Here is a 23,136-nt window from a genome sequence, read left to right as displayed (position 1 = left end):
GATAACAATTATTATATATTTATTTGTAAAATAAATTACATATACGGCTCTTTTATTCTCTTTTAAGAAACTTACTTTAGTTTTGGTTGCACTGGGTCTTCATTGCTGCCTGTGGACCTTCCCTAGCTGTGGTGAGCAGGGGCTCCTCTTGGTTGCAGTGTGCTGACCTCTCATTGTGGCGGCTTCTCGTTGCAAAGCACAGGCTCTAGGTGCGCCAGCTTTAGTAGTCGCAGTACGCAGGCTCAGTAGTGTGGCTTGCAGGCTCTAGAGGTGGGCTCAGCAGTTGTGGAGCTCGTGCCCAGCCAGTCACTGGCATGTGGAACCCTCCCAGACCAAGGACTGGACCCACGTCTCTGCACTGGCAGGTGGATGCCCATCCACTGTGCCGCCAGGGAAGTCTGACATTATTCCTTTTTAACTTGAGAAGTAAATAGTATTTTGTATTCTCTTACAAGTTTTAGATATTTATTCACACTTTTATGTAATTTGGGATAGCAAAAATCAGCTTATTTTACCCAGTAAAGAGGAGAATATTAATAAACTCCTTAAACATCTACACATTTAGGTGTGAAGGATTTTTAAGGAAGAAGTTCTTGCTAGTGGTAGATTCCAATAACTGGTGTACTTGTATCAACCATAAAAAACCTTTAAGTTAAATACATTCCACATAAAATATTTTTATAGGGATAAACAGATTTTCAGTATAATATGAAAATATTCTGGGATCTACTTCCAGTTACTAAAATATTAAGTTCAGAAATTTGAGTATACAGAAACTGTTATTTCCATTTTATTCTTAGTTTTCCTAATATATGATGGGACTAGTACTTCCCTGACTTGTCCACAGAAGCTTGCAAATAATTTAGAGCTCAATTGTTTTGTTTCAATTTATGTATAAATTGAAATATCTTATACTATTTATTTTTACCAGTAATGCATTTGGCAGAATGACTGGAAGAGTGTAATTCTCCAATAAATAGTTTAAAAAGGTAATCATAAGATATGACTTGCATTTGGATTTGATAATTATTCAGAGGTGGCTGTCTTGCTATTGCTATTTTTTCCAGAATGCTTCTGGTTTGAATGATTTGAACATGTGAGTCCTTTGAGGACCGTAAAAGTGGCAGATTCTCCATTGTCCCTGTCCTGCCACCCTGCTCTGCCACCACTGCCTCCTTACACAAACTATACTGAACTTATTGCTCCGAAAATTTCTGTTGAATGGCTAATTGAATGAGTGAATAAATGAATCTTTTAAATGTACCTATAGAAGTCGTGACATTTAGTAATAAGGTGGGGGCGAGGGAACCTTGTTAAAATATATTTTTATAAACATAGTGGAAAAAGTTTGAAATTGTACATGGGTGTTTTAAAATACAGCAGAATAGGTATCAGACCACCCCAAAGTATTCTTGGGTGAAGTGAGAAGCTGGCAGGTTCCAGCTGACTACAGACAGCTGCATCCTGGCAGCTGATTGGCTCCACAGTTGCAGGCCTCACAAACTCCGCATTAGGTGGTAGCCCATGCTGAAGTTTGGAGCCTGCCTGTGGAACTTGCTAGCTGGAGCCAAAGCCGGCTTCCTCTTTTGCGGGAGCTGCCCTTATAATGAGTAAGAATGGGTTTGGGAGCTATGGCAGCATTTCTGCCCCAGGTAGGCCAGCGGAAGCAGTGACCCACTGTCTCAGGGCAGGGTAGCTCTTGCTACTAAGTCCATGGGATCCAGGGCCAAATCCAGGCTATTGTTCCTTGTGTAAACCAACTGCTCACCTCCACTCTGGTTGATAACATCTTCAAGACTAGAGGAATCAAGATTTCCCAAGTTTCTGTTGTGGGAATAATAAGGCAGGCAGAGAAGACTGCAAGTTACTTCACAAGATTTGCGATAGGACCATTAAACCTATTGAGGTCTGCCAGTGGGTTGGCAGAGATAAAGCAAAGCAGGAGGTGACTCTGCTTCCAGTGGGAGTATATGCCAAAGTGTTTGGTATCCTTGAATGTTCTGTGGAGGTGAAGAGCCTTGAGATGTTGAAAATCCATGTCCTCCAGGACAAGAATGAGTACAGCACACACATAATCTAGAAATGGTCAAGGTACATGATGCTGGATAACACCGGCAAAATGGCCCTGTTGATCCATCAGAAAGGGGTGAGGCCCAGAAGCACGGCGAGCACCACCCCAGTTTCGTCCAGAATGAGGTGCTGCATTTGATTCGTGAGCATCCTCCATAGGAAGGCAAGAGCATTCCTGAGCTCCAGACCAAGCTTTGTGACCTGAGCATCTGGACCGTCAAGCAAGCCATTAATTATCTGACCGTGGAGGGCCACATCTACCCCCACTGTGGATGAAGAGCATTTCAAATCTGCTGATTGAAGCACCGAAAACTTTTGTTTCACTTTCTGAAGACCCTGCCTCCTGTTGTGACTGAGTTTGTGTGACTTTTAGGAAGTAGATTTTTTTTTTTTTTAACAAAAGATTGGAAGTGGCATCCTTTGGAACCTCACTGCTTTTCCAGCTGCTTTGAACTTAACTGTTTTTCTAACTATATTTGAAGCTTAGAAAGAGATAATGGCCAGTTGACTGGCCTTTTTGTAGGATTTACCAACGAGCAGATGAAAACACTCCTGGATGGATGAATTTGGGGAAGCAAAGGTACAGAAAAAGTTGAAAATTATTATTTTCTTGCGTGGGAGCTTCTTTTTCCAAAATATCTAATATTAGGAGAAAACAGATGCAGTCAAGGAGCCAGTTAAGAGACAAAAAAAAAAAAAAGCGTTTTTACATAGACTCATTTTCTATGTTTTGATTTAGCATCTTATATTCATACTGTTATGTTATGCTAAATATAGTAGTTGATTAACTCAGATGAGCTAAAGAAACTAGTTTATGAATTCAGGTACCCAGTTCATGTTCATATAGTAATCTGCTCTTATTACCATAAGTTTATGTTTTTTAAAAGATAAAATTATACTACATTTAAATGGCAGGGTCAGCTTTGACTTTTTTTCTTAAAGTATAATTGTTTTGAATTCAGTGTGGTGATATTTTTATAAATTATAATCTCTTATAGTTGCATAGTACACAGATACCAGATTTGATGTAAGTTTTATGTTCTGATGTGTTATTTATAGTACTAAATGCTCTATTTTGTGTATAAGAAGGTTTTATTCTTATAGGTTAGATGAACAAGTTCTTATAGGAATATTATTAAGCTTAGCAAGTTTAATGAAAGTTTATGCAAGCATTTTATTAAAGCACTTTTGCAAATCTTCATTGTGTGATTTGTTTTCCTAAATTCATTTGGAAAGCCTTTAGTTTTGCTTTTGAATATTAATATTTTAATTATCCAGAGGGATTTTTTCCTCCTCTGTGTATGATGTCAATAACATATGTTATATCCTTTTTGTAATAATATATTTTAGTATGCATGTCTGCTAAGTCACTTCAGTTGTGTCTGACTCTTTGCAACCCTGTGGACTGTAGCCCACCAGGCTCCTCCGTCCATGGGATTGTCCAGGCAAGAATACTGGAGTGGATCGCCATTTCCTCCTCCAGGGGAACTTCCCCACTCAGGGACTGAACCTGTGTCTCTTTTGTCTCCTGCATTGGCAGGCAGGTTCTTTACCACTGTGCCACTTGGGAAGTCATGCATTTTAGTATAGGTTATATTAAATATGTGAGGCTTTTAAATGATTGAATAAAGTAAGCACTAAGTTGTACATACACTAAAGATGGTATCTTTCAAGTTACTGGTTTTGTTACATTAGTGGAAAGAAAAATTATATATATTCATTTAGACAGGTAGAAGAGAAAAGCATTACTTGTCTCAATCAAAAAAGAAGGTGAAAAAACAGAGAAAAGCTCTTAAAAGCCAGCAGTCCAGACTGTCAGAACGTGGCCTTTCTTTGCCAACTCTAAGAAAAAAATTATCACCAATTGTTGCTTAAACTTCCTGAGGCATAAACTAAACTTTTTTTCCCCTTCAAAAACAATGAAGTAAGCGATATTCCTTTGAAAGATGCAAGTGGTTAACATACTATAAAACGTGTTTGTTATTTAAATAATCAGACAATCTTTCCAAATTCTAGTCTTCACAAAGAGAAATGCTGAACCACTCTGTTGAAAAGGTTGCCTGCCCTGGGGAAAACCATACTGAGGGAGAGACAAGGGGCATATTTCTTCCTTAGAATCTCAGTATGGAATGTAGTCTAAGAGACAATATTCTTTTGTGGTATCACTTATACAGATTCAGGCACCCTGAGATTAAATTCTGACATGTATGACTTGGTAGGTCACTTGCTAATTGCCAAGTTGACTCAATTGGTGGTTGGATTGGTAGTCAATTTTCCCCTCTAGGAATATTCCTTCAGAACCAGGAAAATAGCAACTTAAAACAAAAACAAAAACAAAAACTTTATTTGGTTGCCTTAGTGCCTGGGAACTGATGCTTCTATGTACACCTGAATTTAAGGCCAGAGAACATACCCACTCTCTTCCCCCATCCTTTGACAGGAACTGTCCTCTCTCTTGGTGACTTGGGATCCTTTTTAGCTTTGTTAATTAACCTAGCACTCTTCCCCACTTTACACTTCTTGAGCTTTACTGGGATTCTGCTGCAGGTGAGCGACAGCAATGGAAGAATACTAAGTACTCTGTGAATGGAATATATGTGGATGTGAATGGAATGTGATGGAAATCAACAATGTGAATGGAAATCAACAAACATTTTAAGGCGATAACAATTGCTAGATTGCCATACCTGCATATTTAGAGCATGTTAGGGTTAGCAGATGTCTCAGATTCATTGTAAATCATCCACTTGGCATGCAGACTTACTTTTCAATTTTGTTTACACAGTGAATAAATTTGGCCAGTGCTCCCCTTCCTCTCCAGTTCTGCCCTAGATGTGAGCCACATCTTTGAGGATAAGATAGAAATTCTGGAGAAATACTGTTGACTATTTTGGGCAGGGACATTTAATTCTGAGGAGCCTGAAGAACATAATTGATTATTATTAGCCCCTGGGGGTTTTCTATAGCTCATAGACATAAGAAATGACTGGATTTGTATTAAAATTGATTCTAAATGCAATAAATAAATTTGAAAATGTTTTCAAGTCAAGGTTAATATTATTGTTACAATTGCTAGTAATGTTTTATCTACTAAATTTAGATTTATATGTTGAGTGTAATCTGAGAACTGTAAATTGTCTTATTTTTATAATTTCTATTCACCTTTTATGATGATGAACAAAAAAGGTAACAACTGCAATTCTTTTCAGTCATTAAACTTTTAGTGAGCACTTACTTATGCAATAAGTATTAGCTTTCATTTTAATAAGCTTAAATTTAATTGATTTCTAAAATGCTTATTAAAATTATAATAGTTAACATTGTAACATTTATATAGCACTTATTGTCTGCTAGGTACTGTTCTAAAATAGAGAGTGTGTGTGTATTTGTGTGTATGTGTGTGTGCCCCTGTGATGGCTAAATTTATGTTTCTAGCTCAGACTTTTTTCTTGAAATTCAGACATTCATCTCCAAATGTCTTCCCAGATGCCCTACAGGCATCTTTAAAATATTTTAAAAAATGATAGCAAGAAATACTTACATATATACCATTTATTATCCTCCAGGAAATGTTCTAAGAACGTGAAATACACACATAAAACCAGAGAATCATAATGACTAGTATTAATATTGTTCACATTTTATAGATGAGGAACTTGAGGCTCAGAAAGGTTAAGTAATTTGCTCCATTTTAATGCTATATGGCTAGTAACTGTCATAGCTAAGATTCCAATGCTGGGTCCTTATCCACTTCTTTATACTACCTCACAATAAGGAAAGTCTTTTACAATATCCTCCTTTCATTCTAGTCACATACTAAATCTTTTGACTTTATTACTTTCATTAAAATTTGCCTGACTTGAGTTTAAAAAAAAAAAAGGACTTTGAAATATTTTAGCAACAGGTATAAAGGGGAATATAAAAATACCTATGTTTTTCATCTACCAGTTTAAGAAACCAAACTTTATTTTTATTATAGTTTTAGAGAACTTAGCCATATAACTTGTTAATTTTTAATGACACTATAACACACTGTGCCTGCATTTTTACTGATTAAAAATCACCAATGGTTTAAGTGCATTAAACCAATGCATTTATTATTTCAAGTGTAATTACAATTGTATTTGTAAAGTGTAAGTGTAATTATATCTTAAGAATATATAGAATTGCATTGGAAAGCCCTTTTTTTTAATGACCTCAGTGCTCTGTGCTTCCTGAATAGCTCAGCTGGTAAAGAATCCGCCTGCTATGTGGTACACCTGGGTTCGATCCCTGGGTTGGGAAGATCCCCCGGAGAAGGAGATGGCTACCCATTCCAGTATTCTGGCCTGGAGAATCCCATGGGCTGTATAGTCCATGGGATTGCAAAGACTCAGAGACGACTGAGCGACTTTCACTTGCTCCATACATATCGATACTTCTAGTAATTCAAATGCCATCCATATGATATTATTCCGATACATAACTATATGATAAATTAAGAAAGGTCATTTTACTATTACGTGTTAATTGTTTGGTAATACCTTAGGTTGGAGCTGGTCAATAAGGAACATTCAATATTATGTAGTTTGTTTTCATATAGCAGATGGATATCCCATAAAGGAATAACAAATTCCCCTTGTCCATTTGGGGTCTGTCCTTATGGAGCTTACATTCTAGTAAGAGAAGTCAGACAATTAATAAAATAAACATATGTATATACACACATATATACACATGCATGAATTGTCAGGTTGTGATCTGTCCTGGGAGAGAATGTTGCTGTTTTGTATCATACGGCCAGCGCAGGCCTCCCTGACTTTAATGGCATGTGAGCAGAAGTCTGAAGAAAGTGTGGAAGTGAGCTCTGATGTCCGCTGGAGGCAGACCATTCTGAGAGACAGGAAGCGTCTGCAGCAAATGCTCGGCCTGCACCAGGAATGTCAAAAAGCGCAGTGTGGCGGGAGGCAGAGAATTGTGACCCGTTGGTAGGACTGTGGCTTTTACGCTGAGTGAGCTGGGAAGCTACTAGAGGGGTCGAGGAGAGTAGTGAACTTGACCTGAAGAGATTTCTAAGGGATAACTCTGGGTAGAAGCAGGGAGACATGTTACATGTTGCAATGAAAGAGCTCGAAATTTCACAGAAATTCTAGCGACAGCCGTATAGCTGTGCCTCATGGAGGCTGATATGGAAGGTCGCTTGACATCCAAAGGTAGTCCTAGAGCCTGATTATTCTCATCGTGAGTCTCCAGCACAGCAGCAGAAATTCATGGTGCCTGTCCCTGATTCGTTCCATTGTGAACATGGACTCTACATGGGTTGGCTTTTTTCCCTGACATTAACTACCTGGCCTTCTCTGTATTCCCCATTTTGAATTCTTAATGGGGTGACTCATTTGTTTCTGCTCTGGCACAGGTTTTCATGCCAGGCCACCTCAGCCTACAGGCCTGTTTAAGTGCTAGCCACACCACTGGTCAGGTGACGGTTCCGAATTGACTCAGGTTTGTCCTTGTTAAGGGAGAGGCGGGCACAGTGATATGGTCCAGATTTTTTCCACCCTAGAAAGTGTCTCTGGAGAGTCCTTCCCTAAGAAGGGGATATGAGCTTGTCAAGTACCGCCAATACAGGAACTTTATTAAAATAACAAAGTTTCCCAAATCATCCCACCCTCTCCCTCTCCCTCTGAGTCCAAAAGTCTGTTATACACAGCTGTGTCTTCTTTCCTGTCTTGCATACAGGGTCGTCATTGCCATCTTTCTAAATTCCATATATATGTGTTAGTATACTGTATTGGTGTTTTTCTTTCTGGCTGACTTCACTCTGTATAATCGGCTCCAGTTTCATCCATCTCATCAGAACTGATTCAAATGAATTCTTTTTAACGGCTGAGTAATACTCCATTGTGTATATGTACCACAGCTTTCTTATCCATTCATCTGCTGATGGACATCTAGGTTGTTTCCATGTCCTGGCTATTATAAACAGTGCTGCGATGAACATTGGGGTACATGTGTCTCTTTCCATTCTGGTTTCATTTGGGAGAATGGCATTCTAACATGTATACTATCATGTAAGAATCGAATCGCCAGTCTATGTCTGATGCAGGATACAGTACGCTTGGGGCTGGTGCATGGGGATGACCCAGAGAGATGTTATGGGGAGGGAGGTGGGAGGGGGTTCATGTTTGGGAACGCATGTAAGAATTAAAGATTTTAAAATTAAAAAAATAAAAAAAATAAAAAATAAAATAAAAAATAAAAATAAAATAAAATAAAATGTTAAAGAGACCGTCAAAAAAAAAAAAAAAGGCTTTTAGAAATCCTGCAGGAAAGAAACATGTTTAAATGTATTAACTCAGAGCTCCCAAATTGAAAAAGCAAAACTTTTATTCCTTAGACATGCAAATAATCATTCTGTAGTATAAACCATATTTTCTATTTCCATCAGATTTAAACCCACCAACAGTTGTAAGATTTTATCTAACCACCCTCTACTTTAAAACCTCCTTCCCAGAAACCAAAAAATAATTGATCAAAGCAACAGAGCAAACAACTAATTAGTCTTCCTTTTGGACAGAAACAAACAGGAACAATAAAACAACAACAACAAAATCAGAAAAGGAGGAAACCAAAGTAAGAATAAACCCAAGAAAGAGAGTAATTTGTACGGTGATGAGGAAACTGTATAAAAAACAAAAAACAACACAGAGGGAAAAATCAACTTGAATGCATCATGTCTTATTTCTTATATAACAGTAAAGGAATCCTTGAAACTCAACAGGAGTCATTTAATATTATTGTTCTGTTAATAGTTTCCTAAGACTTCCATAACAGTTACCAAAAACTGGGTGACTTCAAACAACAGAAATGTATTCTCTCCCGTTCAAGTGGCCAGAAGTCTGATATCAAGGTGTTGGCAATCAGGTCCCTCCTAAGGCCCTAAGGGAGGATCTTTAGAGCTTGTGCAGCTTATGGCGCTTCTTGGCTTGCAGCAGCGTAACTTGAGTCTCCGCCTCCTCTGTCACATGGCCTCTGCTTCTCGGTTTGTCCTTTCTTTGTCTCTTATAACAGTGCATGCTAGGTCACTTCAGTCATGTCTGACTCTCTGTGACCAGGCTCCTCTGTCCATGGGATTCTCCAGGCAAGAATACTGGTGTGGGTTGCCATGCCCTCCTCCAGGGGATCTCCCTGACCCAGGGATTAAATCTGCGTTTCTTATGTCTCCTGCATTGGCAAGCAAGTTCTTTACCAATAAAACCACCTGGGAAGCCCTCTTGTAAGAATAATGCTTAAAGAAAAAAAAAAGAAGACTCGATATTCACTAGTTTGTTGGATGTTTTCGATTCCACACATAAATGATATCATGTAGTGTCTTTCTCTGCCTGACTTACTTTATTTAGCATAATGTGCTCCAAACTCATGGATAGAAATAACAAACTAGTGGTTACCAGTGGGTGGTGGCGAAAAGGGAAGTAACTACTAGGTGTAAGATACTGTATAACAAGGGGAACTATAAATGGAAACTAACCTTTACAGTTGTATAAAAAATTTTAAATACAAAAAGATTATAATGGAAAAAAGACTTGGTGGTTAAATGTAAAAAAATGAATTAATCATTAAATATAATCATTATTTCAGTAGGGAGTGTAAAACCAATGGAAATAAAAATAATAATGATTTATGCATGGAGGTAAATTACTGTACCTCAAAATAATGAAAAGAAAATAGCTAATTTAATTATCAGCTTTTGAAATGTATCTAAAAAATCAATAAGTATTGGGTTGGCCAAAAAAGAAAAAAAATACTCTGATTAGACTTAGGATATAGTTTGCTTTAAAATATTAGAGGAAGTAGTCTCTAAGTCTCTGTTATATAACTATTTTCCAGAGCTTCTATTCTTTAGAATCTGGACATTTGGCCTCTCGTGACTGATTTGCTTCTGTACCACAGTTTAAACTGATTTCCTTGTGTTCAGCCCATAGTGAAATAATATTTAAGCACCCATGCACACTAATAGTTTTGCTAAACATTCTCAAAGTACAGTCATTTCAGAAAATTAAACAGAATAATGTCCATTTCAGTCAATCCCTTTTATAAGCCATCATTAACTGGCCATATCCCAAATCACTCCCTTACTATAAATTCCTTTAACATTTATTTTGTACTGTATACATTCACCTGTACCTGCCTCTGCTCCATAATAGTTTCATGCATGTATGCTTGCTTTTCTAAGTTAGATTTTAGACTCCTCTGGGGATGGGAACCTCTTGCCCTCTTATTTGTTTCACGATGGCAGGCACGGTGTAATTTATATACAATAAAGTGTGATTTGATATAGATATTGACCCATCATGAATAACAACCAATACTTTTCCAACAGTGATAATGAGTTTGCATTAATCTGGCTCTATTTTGTGGCCATGCATTTTTAGATGTAATCAGAGAAAAAGAATGAAGCTAACTTCCTCTTCACAGGAGTGAAACCTGTTGGTTTGATTTGAACCATATTCACATATTCATCAGGTATAGATAAAATACCATGCTTTCCTGGTGGCTCATAGGGTAAAGCGTTTGCCTACAATGTGGGAGACCTGGGTTTGATCCCTGGGTCAGGAAGATCCCCTGGAGGAGGAAATGGCAACCCACTCCAGTACTCTTGCCTGGGAAAATCCCATAGACTGAGAAGCCTGGCATGCTACAGTCCATGGGGTCACAAACAGTTGGACACAACTGAGCGACTTCACTTCACAGATAAAATATCTTGCTTTCCACAATGGTCTTTTTATGGTCACATGGTGAGTTAATGAAATTGAATGTTTATGTTAGGTAGTTAGAATAGGAAAAAGGAGTCCAAAATGGCGGTGGCAAGACAAAGAAAGGAAAAAGCCTGCGAAGATGAAACAAAAGAAAATCCGAGGACCAGAGTGAGAACCTCAGGTGAAACAAACAGCCCTCCTGGCTAGCCCAGTTTACATAGTATAGGCTCAGGGGGAGGAGACAAAACATAAAAAGAGGAGCCAAGATTGAGCCCCTGTTTTTTTTGGGTTGGCCCACCCTCATGCCTAGAGGATGTACTATGCTTTGCTGCCAAATAAAACTGAGCTGTAACACTGGTCTGCTGCTTCAAATCTTTACTGTAGCATGACAGAACTGAGGAAATTACACACTCCTCTGACATTTACAACTCTGTTTAACACCCTAAAAATCCATGAGTTTTGACTATAAAATAAATCCCAATCTGCTATCACAAATCGAATTAGACTTTGCACATATCATGGTCTGTGGGTTTTAGAATGAGAACTGTGTTGTTACTTACATATTTTTGTTCATATTTCTTTACTAAAGTTTATGAAAGGAAGCTGTGTCTGCTGAGAAATGACCAATGAGTTTGAACAATTTTGTTCCCAGCCAACCTGTTACAGGATGTATAGGTATTTGGCAATATATTTTATGAAGATCCAGAGAAATGTGTAGCAATAAATCATTGTTACTAAGCTTTCTTAACATATGACAAAAACAACAAATATTGGTTTGAAGAATAGTATGAGAATTTTGGTTGTGTAGAATTCTTTCAGAGTTGTTGCTGAAATAGCCTTATAGATTGAAGGGCATATTATCCCACTGAGAAACTTTTTTTTTTTTTTTGGCTTGGTATCTTAGTTAATCAGCCAAACTCATGAGATAGTGTGTTTATTTACCCTTTATGTGATGATGGCTTCCTCAGTCAGTTTTCAAGCAGGTGAAAAAACATAAAATATCTCTTACAGTTTCTGTATGTGTAGTTATTTGCATTTGTTTTTACTTGATACTTTCTAAGTTCCTTTTAGATTTAAACATTTTTGTCTAGCACATTAATATGCATTTTAACATAATCATCATAATGAAAATAGCTGACTGTTGACAGTAATACAAATTAGGAATAGAAAGTACTTTCTGAATTATGAATGTTAATAACTATTTAAACAGCCTATATTAAATGTATTAAAAGCTTGGCAAAGCAGCTGACACTACTTAGAAAGTTAATATAACATTAGATGCAGATCAATACCTTCAGAACATTTTGCATTGGACTACCTATGAAAAACAGAATAATGAGGGCAATTTTTTATGGTGCAGAAATGTGAATAGGACTTAAAATTGTGAGCACACCTCATAAGGCACCATTATATGCAGCATCGCAAAATCAAGGTTGTATTTTAAATTTGTTTGCTTTAACTTTCAAATGCATAAATTGTTTTAGAGGACCCTACTACATTTTTATGTACACTAGAAAATAGTAAATTCAGAATAGTTAAGTCAAATTTTATACTTTCTTTTAAAGTCTTGGTCAACAATTTGTATTCACGGCCACCATGTTGGCTCATTTAGCTAAGTTGGTCCCATAAATATTCAGTGATATTGAACTTTTTAAATATAATATTAGCTTTAAAACAGAATTTTAGTTTAAGGCAGATTCAGTATTATATCTCATAACAGAACCAAAGTAGATCTATGTGTTCTATATTATTTTGAAAATGAAAAACATAGGAACAGCAAATACTGACTCAAGTTTCTGAAGTATTGTTTCAGTAAGAAGTTATAGACATTAAAGTAGAATAAATGATGACTCCTATGTTGGCTTTATTATATGACATAGGAAGTTCCACTAAGGCAGTACATTTTCTTGTTTAAATGCTGTGTTTTAAATTTGAAAACCAATCTGTATATATAACAATTGTCTAAAGGTATATAAAATATAGTAGTAGATGTTTGGGAACGCATGTAAGAATTAAAGATATTAAAATTTAAAAAATGAAAAAAATAAAATAAAATAAAAAATAAAATTAAAAAAAATATAGCAGTAGAGTCTAGGCACAATATTTAAATGGATTTCTTAATAGAAGGTGAGCTTCCATTTAAAAATACTTTATATGCATTTTATTGTATTTTCTATATATTCAACATTTGCCTTGGGAAGGGAAAGCTTCTAAATATGTGTCATTTGAAATATTTGTATTTTGGTTTATATGAATTAACTTAAGTAAAGATCTTGGACACACATTAGAGTTTTATACACTTATTGTTATGGGACTCTTATTAAAGCAATTGCAGCTCAATAATAGATGCAGATATCCCACTAAGATGTGGATAAACATATAAGAATGTTGCTCAGTCGTGTCCGACTCTTTGCGACCCCATGGACTGTAGCCTACCAGGCTCCTCTGTCCATGCCATTTTCTAGGCAATAGTACTGGAATGGGTTGCCATTTCCTTCTCCAGCGGATCTTCCTGACCCGGGGATTGAACCTGGGTCTCCCACATTGTAGACAGACGCTTTACCGTCTGAGCCACCAGGGAAGTCCGGATAAACATATAAGCTCCAAGTAAACCTGGTAGTTTTCAAAATGCCTAGGACAATGCCAGGTAGTGATTTGAGTATAAAATGGTTCCAATCTACCCTGTAGCCCAGGGGGGAAGATGGCAGAATATTAATACATATAAAATGCCTAGGACAATGCCAGGTAGTGATTTGAGTATAAAATGGTTCCAATCTACCCTGTAGCCCAGGGGGGAAGATGGCAGAATATTAATACATATAACTTATCTGATGAATGATATTGCATTTATTTTTTCCAGGTAAAGACATTCTTTCTAATTCTAAGCTGAGAGAATTTTATTTTGTTTGTCTAGATGAGAGGTATTGAACAACACAGTAGAACTGAGTCTTGGATAGTTTTCCATAAAGTACAGAGGATTTTGAATGTCCATTTCCTCCACTGAGTTAAAAAAATAAATAAATAAAGTCATGGTATTTCTACAAAAACCCAGAGTAATAATACTGGTGTACAGCTTCCCCATAATCTAAGCTGCTACCAAAATGTACTTGAGAAATGTCCCTGAGGCTCTCCCTCTGGAATATCTATCATCTCTGTTGGACTTTTGATAGGAGCTGGATAGCTGACAATTCACGATTAAGATGCCAGCTAGCACCTGGAGTGCAGGTATTCTGTGCAGTCAATTGAAAGAAAATCCTTGTGCAATAGATAACAGTGTTTGCTCTATGACCCTGGCTGTTCGACTGGTGTCAGATAATGGACAACTCATTTGGGGAGATTTCCTACTTGGTCAGCAAAGCTATAGATGTGTGGCCTCTCACATCAGGCAGTTGAAACCTGAAAATCTTCTATTGAGATGGAATCCATGAAGGGAGAACATAGAAGGGAGTATAACGCTGTAGTGCACTTTGAAAATGTAAGTCAGCTTCAAGTGAGACGGCTAGCTTAGTAGTTTGCCATATGAATATGAATCTCAAACCTTTCTAAGTCCAGAATCAATCCACTCATATCTGTTAGGTCTGTTTTGCAGCACCCAGCATTACTGAAAATATGCAGATTGGGTCTAATTCTGTTTTGGAGAATGAGACCTGAGTACTGAATATTGTTCTGAAAGTGGAAGTGAAGTCGACAGTCTTGTCCAATTCTTTGCGACCCCATGGACTGTAGCCTGCCAGGCTCCTCTGTCCATGGGATTCTCAGGCAAGAATATTGGAGTGAATTGCCGTTTCCTTCTCTAGGTTTTCATATATGAATGTGTGCGAAAGTAGCTCAGTCATGTCTGACTCTTTGTGACCCCATGGACTGTAGTCCATGGAATTCTCCAGGCCAGGATACTGGAGTAGGTAGCCATTCTCTTCTCCAGGGGAACTTCCCAACCCAGGGATCAAATCCACATTGCACGTGGATTCTAAGGGTACCATAGCATCCTTAATACCGGCTTCCAAGAGAGTTCTGGAGATCATTTCTTAAATTTTTGTATTTAATATTCATTCATCAAAAAGTATTGAAGACTAAGTGCTAGAGTGTTAAATGGATTTCAAAAAACTGAGTTATCATAAATTTCCATATGTGAATTAGCATTTGTTCAAGAATAAGAATACCCTGAAATGACTCCAACACTGAAACTACATTAAGCATTTTTCTTTGATAAAGAAAATGTTAAAGAGTTTTGTAGTGTTGTTGAGGTGAGCATTATAAACATCAATTAAAATGGCAAAATATTTTAAATGTAAACGGTATGGGATATTGCCCTGGGGATATCCTCTGATGTTATGACATGTTTTGTACCTTGAAAGAAAAAACTTCTCTCTGTCAGTTTTTTTTTTTTTTTTTTTTTTTGTCATATACTTGATGCTGGGAGGGATCGGGGGCAGGAGGAGAAGGGGATGACTGAGGATGAGATGGCTGGATGGCATCACGGACTCGACGGACGTGAGTCTGAGTGAACTCCGGGAGATGGTGATGGACAGGGAGGCCTGGCGTGCTGCGATTCATGGGGTCGGAGAGTTGGACACGACTGAGCGACTGAACTGACTGATACTTTCTCCCAGAAATAGGATACAGGATACGTAACGCTGAGCTATTCCTATGTGAGCTTTTCACTAATTTTGGTTTCTGCTATTATTTCATATTGTTTATAAATTATAATACTGATTTCACAGGTTGAAATCATGTGTCTTAATTTGCTCATGACAATAGTTTGGTGCAAATATTCACCTTCATGCATTTCTCAAGTCTTTCAAATAATCTTGGAAAATTAGAGTAATAAAAGTAGGGTCAGCTATAGAAGAGTTAATCTTGAGGGTGAAGAACAGATTATACACACATATTAATTTTTCAGATATGTGGTTGGAAATTTTTGAAACATATTGAAAGGCGAGATGCTAGATAAATATGAATGATCAAATAGTACTGCGGAGATTAGAAGCACCATTCTGAACACACACTGTGGCGCTTAGGTAAGCATGATTCTGGACTTAGAACACTCATCCATCTATTCAAGGATTTGGCTGTGAACCTTGTGTGTATGATACAGGCTCATCTTTGACACTCCTATTCATCATCTTTCCCATTCTTATTTGACATATCTGTTGCATAGTTTTTGTGTTTCCATTGTCAGTACTCTAACTCAGGCCTCATTCCATTTGCAGACAGGAATTGGCAGAGGAACTGATCTATCCAGCAAAATAAGAGTTCATTGCATTTGTTAAAAGTTTAGTATAGCCAGAGTGAGCAAGGCAAAGCACAGAGGGTTAGCAAAGTTAAGGAAGTTAGCTGGAAGTGTAGAGGAGGAAAATGTAAACCCGACCGTCTCAGAGTCTCTGGCTGGGTCTGCAAATTAGCGTAATAAAAATTAACAGGAGAAAAGAATACAAATTTTACCAGTTTTTTTTTTTTTTGGTACATAAACATTGGAGATTTCACAAGAGAAAGGAGACCCAAAGAACTGAACAAAATCAAAACCTTTTATACCTTTTAGACAAAGAAGCAATAAATTTGTGATAAAATGACAAGACCAAGGGATTTGGGCTAGGGGTAGTACATGATGAAGAAGTAACTAGGAAGCTAAGGGTTAGTTTAACAAAGTTAATATATACAGGCTTCTGTGTCCTTAATTCCCTGTGTCAGATGGCACAAATGCCTTCCCTCCTAGAGTTACAGGCAGGATGGGTACCTTTCTCATGGAAGATTTCTCTCCTGCTTTCAGAGAAGAAGAGGGGTGGGCTGGGGAAGAATGAGGTCATAGTGACTTTCTTGCTTCAGTCCTTTTCTTAGTCCTTCAGCTTAAGATATTGAATATGCTAGAGTGCCATATTTTGGGGTATTATGTTCTAAACTCTATCAGAAGCAAACTTAAGATGATTGACCACTGTAACCAAGAACTTTTATTCCTAAACTAAAGTTGAATAAACTAAAGTTTTATTGACTATGCCAAAGCCTTTGACTACGTGGATCACAGTAAACTGTGGAAAATTCTGAAAGAGATGGGAATACAGACCACCTGACCTGCCTCTTGAGAAATTTGTATGCAGGTCAGGAAGCAACAGTTAGAACTGGACATGGTACAAGACTGGTTCCAAATAGGAAAAGGAGTAGGTCAAGGCTGTATATTGTCACCCTGCTTATTTAACTTATATGCAGAGTACATCATGAGAAACGCTGGGCTGGAAGAAGCACAAGCTGGAATCAAGATTGCCGGCAGAAATATCAATAACCTCAGATAGGCAGATGACATCACCCTTATGGCAGAAAGTGAAGAGGAACTAAAAAGCCTCTTGATGAAAGTCAAAGAGGAGAGTGGAAAAGTTGGCTCAAAGTTCAACATTCAGAAAACAAGATCATGGCTTCTGGTCCCATCACTTCATGGGAAATAGATTGGGAACAGTGGAAACAGTGTCAGACTTTATTTTTGGGGGCTCCAAAATCACTGCAGATGGTGATTGCAGCCATGAAATTAAAAGACGCTTCCTTGGAAGAAAAGTTATGACCAACCTAGATGGCATATTCAAAAGCAGAGACATTATTTTGCCAACTAAGGTCCGTCTAGTCAAGGCTATGGCTTTTCCTGGGGTCATGTATGGATGTGAGAGTTGGACTGTAAAGAAGGCTGAGCACTGAAGAATTGATGCTTTTGACCTGTGGTGTTGGAGAAGACTCTTGAGAGTCCCTTGGACTGCAAGGAGATCCAACCAGTCCATCCTAAAGGAGATCAGTCCTGGGTGTTCATTGCAATGACTGATGTTGAGGCTGAAACTCCCATTCTTTGGCCACCTAATGCAAAGAGCTGACTCATTTGAAAAGACCCCGATGCTGGGAAAGATTGAGGGCAGGAGGAGAATGGGAGTACAGAGGAAGAGATGGTTGGATGGCATCACTGACTTGATAGACTTGTGGTTGTGTGAACCCCAGGAATTGGTGATAGACCCGGAGGCCTGATGTGCTGCAGTCCATGGGGTCACAAAGACTCGGACATGACTGAGCGACTGAACTGAACTGAACTGAAAGTTGAGTGGCTCCATTTTTGCAAGTGCTTCCTAATACTAGTATTTTTGTGTCAAGCCAGATATCAGTTAACATTTGGTACATTTTTTGAAGTGAGTATTTACTGTATGTCATTGGTATGTCTACAACTATAATAATGAATTGCAACATGAGAAGGCTCTGTATCTATGCTGAGCAAGCAACTATTTTATTCACTGGTATATGGGAAGTAGAAAGCAAGTATATATATGTTTGAATATCTCCAATGTGTTTATTACCTAAAGTTTCTCTTGCTTCTTGATTCCATAATAAATTTAAAAGCAAACAAAAAACACTTCACTTGTATTGCTTTCATGTTTAAATATACACATTGACGATATTTAGATAAATTTTTACCTGGCGCCTGGTATTCCTTCATGAAAGGAAAATAGCCTAAAACACTCATAATCACTAATTGGTGATATATTTGTTAATTGTTGATAATATAGTTGAATGGGAGGTATGTAATGACTGAGGATTGATTGATTCCAATCATTGTTATGGTGTTAAAAACCCTCATGATCTAAGACAATTCAATGAAATTGCTTCTTTTCTTCATGTGTAAAATGAAGGAGCAGTATGGAGTAACTTAGTTTGATTAAACGACTCTTATTAGTTCATATTCTTTCATGGAAGTTTGTTTATATATGAAGATAAAACCATGTTAAAGTTTTTAGTGTTTGTTGTGGTTTTTACTTGTTCTAATTGAAAAGAAAGTCTTTGCATTTTTGAAAGAGGTCAAAGTTACTTCAGCAATTAAAGCATAATGCTTCCTTTAAAAAGCATTCATAGGTTTTAAAAGACATCAAATGTTTAACTTTTAGGAGTAGCTATGTTTCTAGATTTTTCTGAAAATGAGTGCAAGCCAGGTTGAATATAGTAGAAGGTTCATATTTTTTTTACTTAGGAACTTTATGCTGTACTGTAACCCTATAAAGGTTTTATCTCCATTCCATGTAAAGTTTATAATTTTGTTTTGTTTTGTTGTCATTGCTTTAGGTCATTTATATCACAGTAGGAGAGAAAAATAGTGAGCTTTTGGGGTTTAATTTCTGTTAGATAAGGCTTAAGAATTATCAAGGTGTTTAATGTGGGGTTATTAAGGATTCTAACTGTTCATTGTTGAATGATTATGCTTTGAAAAAATTGATTAAAAGTGAAGGTATTAAGATATTTAACTATTTTAAGAGTGCATGTATGTACATACAGATACATAACAGTATTTTTCTCAGTTTTGGAAGAAAGAGATTTTAAAATATTGCATGAAGATAAACTAGAAAAGACCAGAAAATTAACATTATAGATCACATTCTGAGACAATGAAACATTTGAACTTGCTAAGAAGTTTTTAACATCTACCATGAGGACCTGAAGAAATGATTCTTTGAGGTTTGATTGTGGATTCTTTGTGGTTTGATTGCAGATTCTTTGATTCTTTGTTGTTGTTCAGTCCCTAAGTTGTGCCTGTGGTGACAAATACTTCTAGTATTACTCTCGACTGTTACTACCTGTTGGTTGTTGTTCATTTGCTCAGTCGTGTCCACCTCTTTGCGACCCCATGGACTGCAGCATGCCAGGCTTCCCTCTCCTTCACTGTATCCCAGAGCTTGCTCAAACTCATGTCCATTGGGTCAGAGATGCCATCCAACCGTCTTGTCCTCTGTTGACCCCTTCTCCTCCTGCCTTCAATCTTCCCCAGCCTCAGGGTCTTTTCTAATGAGTCAGCTCTTCACATCAGGTGGCCAAAGTAGTGGAGCTTCAGCTTCAGTCCTTCTATTGAATATTCAGGACTGATTTCCTTTAGGATTGACTGGTTTGACCTGCTTGCATTCTAAGAGCTACCCTGTGCTAAAAGTATTCATGAACATTAAATTTCTTTGATCTTTGTCTACATAGCTATCACACCCTATAATGAGTCTTTAATTATGTAGGTGAGAAGGACTGTTGCCTTTCTGTTGTTCAGTCATCAAATGGTAATTATCTTTCAACTCTCCTTACCCCTGTTACCATGAAGGAATATTCACTGACCTTCTCTCTTGCCCACCAGAACCATTCAGTATAACATGCAGATTAGTGTAGGGAAAATGGCAATGTGTGCTGGTGTGTTCTATGCCTTTCTGTTTTCCTCCTTGCATTCAAAGAACTTCTTACCTTATTCATAGCAGATTAACTTGATGGCAGCTCTCTTTCATTTCCAGGGTTTATAGATTAGGAATATGATTTCCTGGAGTAAGTTCATTTTAACAAAATTCCACTATTAAAAGAAATTGAATGTCCTGAGGAGTGTGTGATAGAGTTTTAACCATATTACTTAGCTTAGGAAAATAAACGAATACATTTTTTTATGAAAGTTAACATTTTAAGTTTGACTGGTTACGTCACTAAGAAGATGACTTTAGTTAAGTGGTTTTTAAGTGTCCTGACATAATTATACTCAAAATTCAAACATATGAAGAATATTTAAAATATGACCAGCTTATGTTTGAATATTTGGAATGATCTTTTTCCCTGCTTCCCCTCTACTTACTATAAACTTAAGATTCTATTTTTAATTTTATTCACATTTTTTGTACATTTTGTTTTCATTGTTGCTGTGGGCTAAGGCCATCTCTTATATCTTTTTCTAGCAATATTTTTAATGGAGAGTGGGGATAAAAATATTCTTTATTCTGTAACCTCTTCGACATTTTAAAAGATTTGGACTTAAGTCATTATGACTGTCTCCAAAATATTTTGAGAGCTTAAGAAAGTGATTTTAATCAATAATAATCTTTTACCCTTTGAAGGAGAATTTTACTTAAACTATTGCCTTTAGGAGATTTTTGTATGTAAGGTGTTTACAATTTGTTGTAAATATTTAAGAGAAATTTGGTTTTATTTAGTAAAGAGAGAAAGAAAGTTAGTCCCACAGTCATGTCCAACTCTCTGTGATCCCACGGACGGTAGCCTGCCAGGCTCCTCTGTCCCTGGAATTCTCGAGGCAAGAGTACTGGAGTGGGTTGCCATTTCCTTCTCCAGGGTAATTCCTGACCCAAGAACAACTAAAAAGCACACACATTTCCTCCTTTGTGAGGAATTCTTAAAAGAAAAATTTGTGAGTAGCATGAAACAGAGCAGGATTTTTCCAGTGAGACCTGATGGAGAGAATGAATGAGCCAGGTAAAACCCTCTTAAAGCAAAAACGAGAGGATATAGGGAGAGATGGATTGTCTTCTTTGGTATTTTCTAAGGAAATTATAATCTGTTTCAGTATTGAATTCAAAAGGACTAAGAGGCAGAGCTGGAAAATTGACATATTCAACCTTTTTATGAATCAGGTGAAATAAGTGGTCATTGAATGTCATGCTTCAAAAGAACATGCACAGATATCTGGAAATGGCAGTGTGATAATAGATATTTTAACTTGGTCAGAAATAGTTGATGCACTAATCTACCATGATAAATAGTTTTGAAGGACATTGAAATGCTGAAGGGTACTGTATTTGCTTTCATGTAGACAAACCTGAGTGGATGTAAGTTTTAAGACCAGGGCCGTCATAGCATATACAAATCCATTTTGTTTTTGTTGTTAACATTTATTTTTTCATGGTGGTATGCTATTGATAGTAGAATTATCTATGAAGTTGATTTAGCTGAACAAATAATAGTTTAAAAATGCTGAAAAGTCTAAGGTTTTCTTGGCCACTCTTTGGAGATATCGACCTGTGGATTGAAGGTATGATACTGCTTGCATTAGGTTGTACATTGCTTTTAATCACCCCAGGACCTTTTCTTTCCATGGGGACCAGAAACTAAGGTTTGGTTTTAATTTCATTCAAAAATATTACATTGGCAATATTCGTGTTAAAATAAGATGTTTCCCTGGTCTTAAAATACGTAAACACTATTTGGAATCATTTTTGAAGTCTACTCAATGCTTTGAATTAGTTGTTTTATATCTTGCAATTTTACCAACTTTCTCAACTCCATGACGAATCTCTGAAGTATCATTTGTTTTATTTGATCTTGTGATTTGGGTTGTAGTATGAGATTACACATGGGAACAGAACACCATTAGAGGGAAATAAAATCCTTTGTACAGAACACATAACCCTTTATACTAGCCTTTAGCAGTGCACAAACAGTGATAAAGGGATGACATGACTAATATTGGACGCCCGCACATGAGAATCATTGCCTTTACTGCTTATGGGACTCAGGATCAGTTCAATTCAGTTTAGTTGCTCAATCATGTCCAACTCTTCGTGACCCCATGGTATGCAGCATGCCAGGCCTCCCTGTCCATCACCAACTCCTGGAGTTCACTCAGGCTCATGTCCATTGAGTCGGTGATGTCATCCAACCATCTCATCCTCTGTTATCCCCTTCTCCACCCACCTTCAATCTTTCCCAGAATCAGGGTCTTTTCAAATGAGTCAGTTCTTCGCATCAGGTGGCCAGTATATTGGAGTTTCAGCTTTAGCATCAGTCCTTCCAATGAACATTCAGGGCTGATTTCCCTTAGGATAGACTGGTTGGATCTCTGTGCTATCCAAGGGACTCTCAAGAGTCTTCTCCAACACCACAGTTCAAAAGCATCAATTCTTTGGTACTCTGCTTTCTTTATAGTCCAACCCTCATATCCATACATGACTATTGGAAAAACCGTAGCATTGACTAGACAGGCCTTTATTGGCAAAGTCATGTCTCTTGCTTTTTAATATGCTGTCTAGGTCGGTCATAACTTTTCTTTGAAGGAGTAAGCGTCTTTTAATGTCATTGTTGTAGTCACCATCTGCGGTGATTTTGGAGCCCCCCAAAATAAAGTCAGCCACTGTTTCCACTGTTTCCCCATCTATTTGCCATGAAGTGATGGGACCAGATGACATGATCTTATTTTTCTGAATGTTGAGCTTTAAGCCAGCTTTTTCACGCTCCTCTTGCACTTTCATCAAGAGGCTCTCTAGTTCTTCTTCACTTTTTGCCATAAGGGTGGTGTCATCTGCCTATTTGAGGTTATTGATGTTTCTCCTGGCAATCTCGATTCCAGCTTGTGCTTCCTCTAGCCCAGCATTTCTCATGATGTACTCTGCATATAAGTTAAATAAGCAGGGTGACAATACACAGCCTTAACCTACTCCTTTTCCTATTTGGAACCAGTCTGTTGTTTCATGTCCAGTTTTAAGTGTTGGTTCCTCACTTGCATACACATTTCTCAAGAGGCAGGTCAGCTGGTCTGGTATTCCCGTCTCTTCCAGAATTTTCTACAGTT

General features: G+C 37.4%; 2 protein-coding genes across 8 annotated transcripts in view; both read left to right on the top strand.

Annotated features, from left to right (window-relative positions):
• DIAPH2 (diaphanous related formin 2) overlaps nucleotides 1-23,136 on the top strand; it is a 1,000,797-nt gene that overhangs the window by 243,521 nt on the left and 734,140 nt on the right. The gene's annotated exons all lie outside the window — the stretch shown is intronic.
• On the top strand, nucleotides 34-12,882 carry RPA4 (replication protein A4). The gene is given in 6 exon segments (XM_060407240.1): nucleotides 34-1,652; nucleotides 1,655-1,723; nucleotides 1,726-1,866; nucleotides 1,869-2,111; nucleotides 2,114-2,331; nucleotides 2,333-12,882. Coding segments are annotated over 6 exon segments (756 nt in total). The 5' UTR covers nucleotides 34-1,606; the 3' UTR covers nucleotides 2,372-12,882.

Source organism: Ovis aries, chromosome X (genome assembly GCF_016772045.2).
Source record: "Ovis aries strain OAR_USU_Benz2616 breed Rambouillet chromosome X, ARS-UI_Ramb_v3.0, whole genome shotgun sequence".
Taxonomy (NCBI): domain Eukaryota; kingdom Metazoa; phylum Chordata; class Mammalia; order Artiodactyla; family Bovidae; genus Ovis; species Ovis aries.
This window is presented reverse-complemented; position numbering and strand designations above follow the sequence as displayed.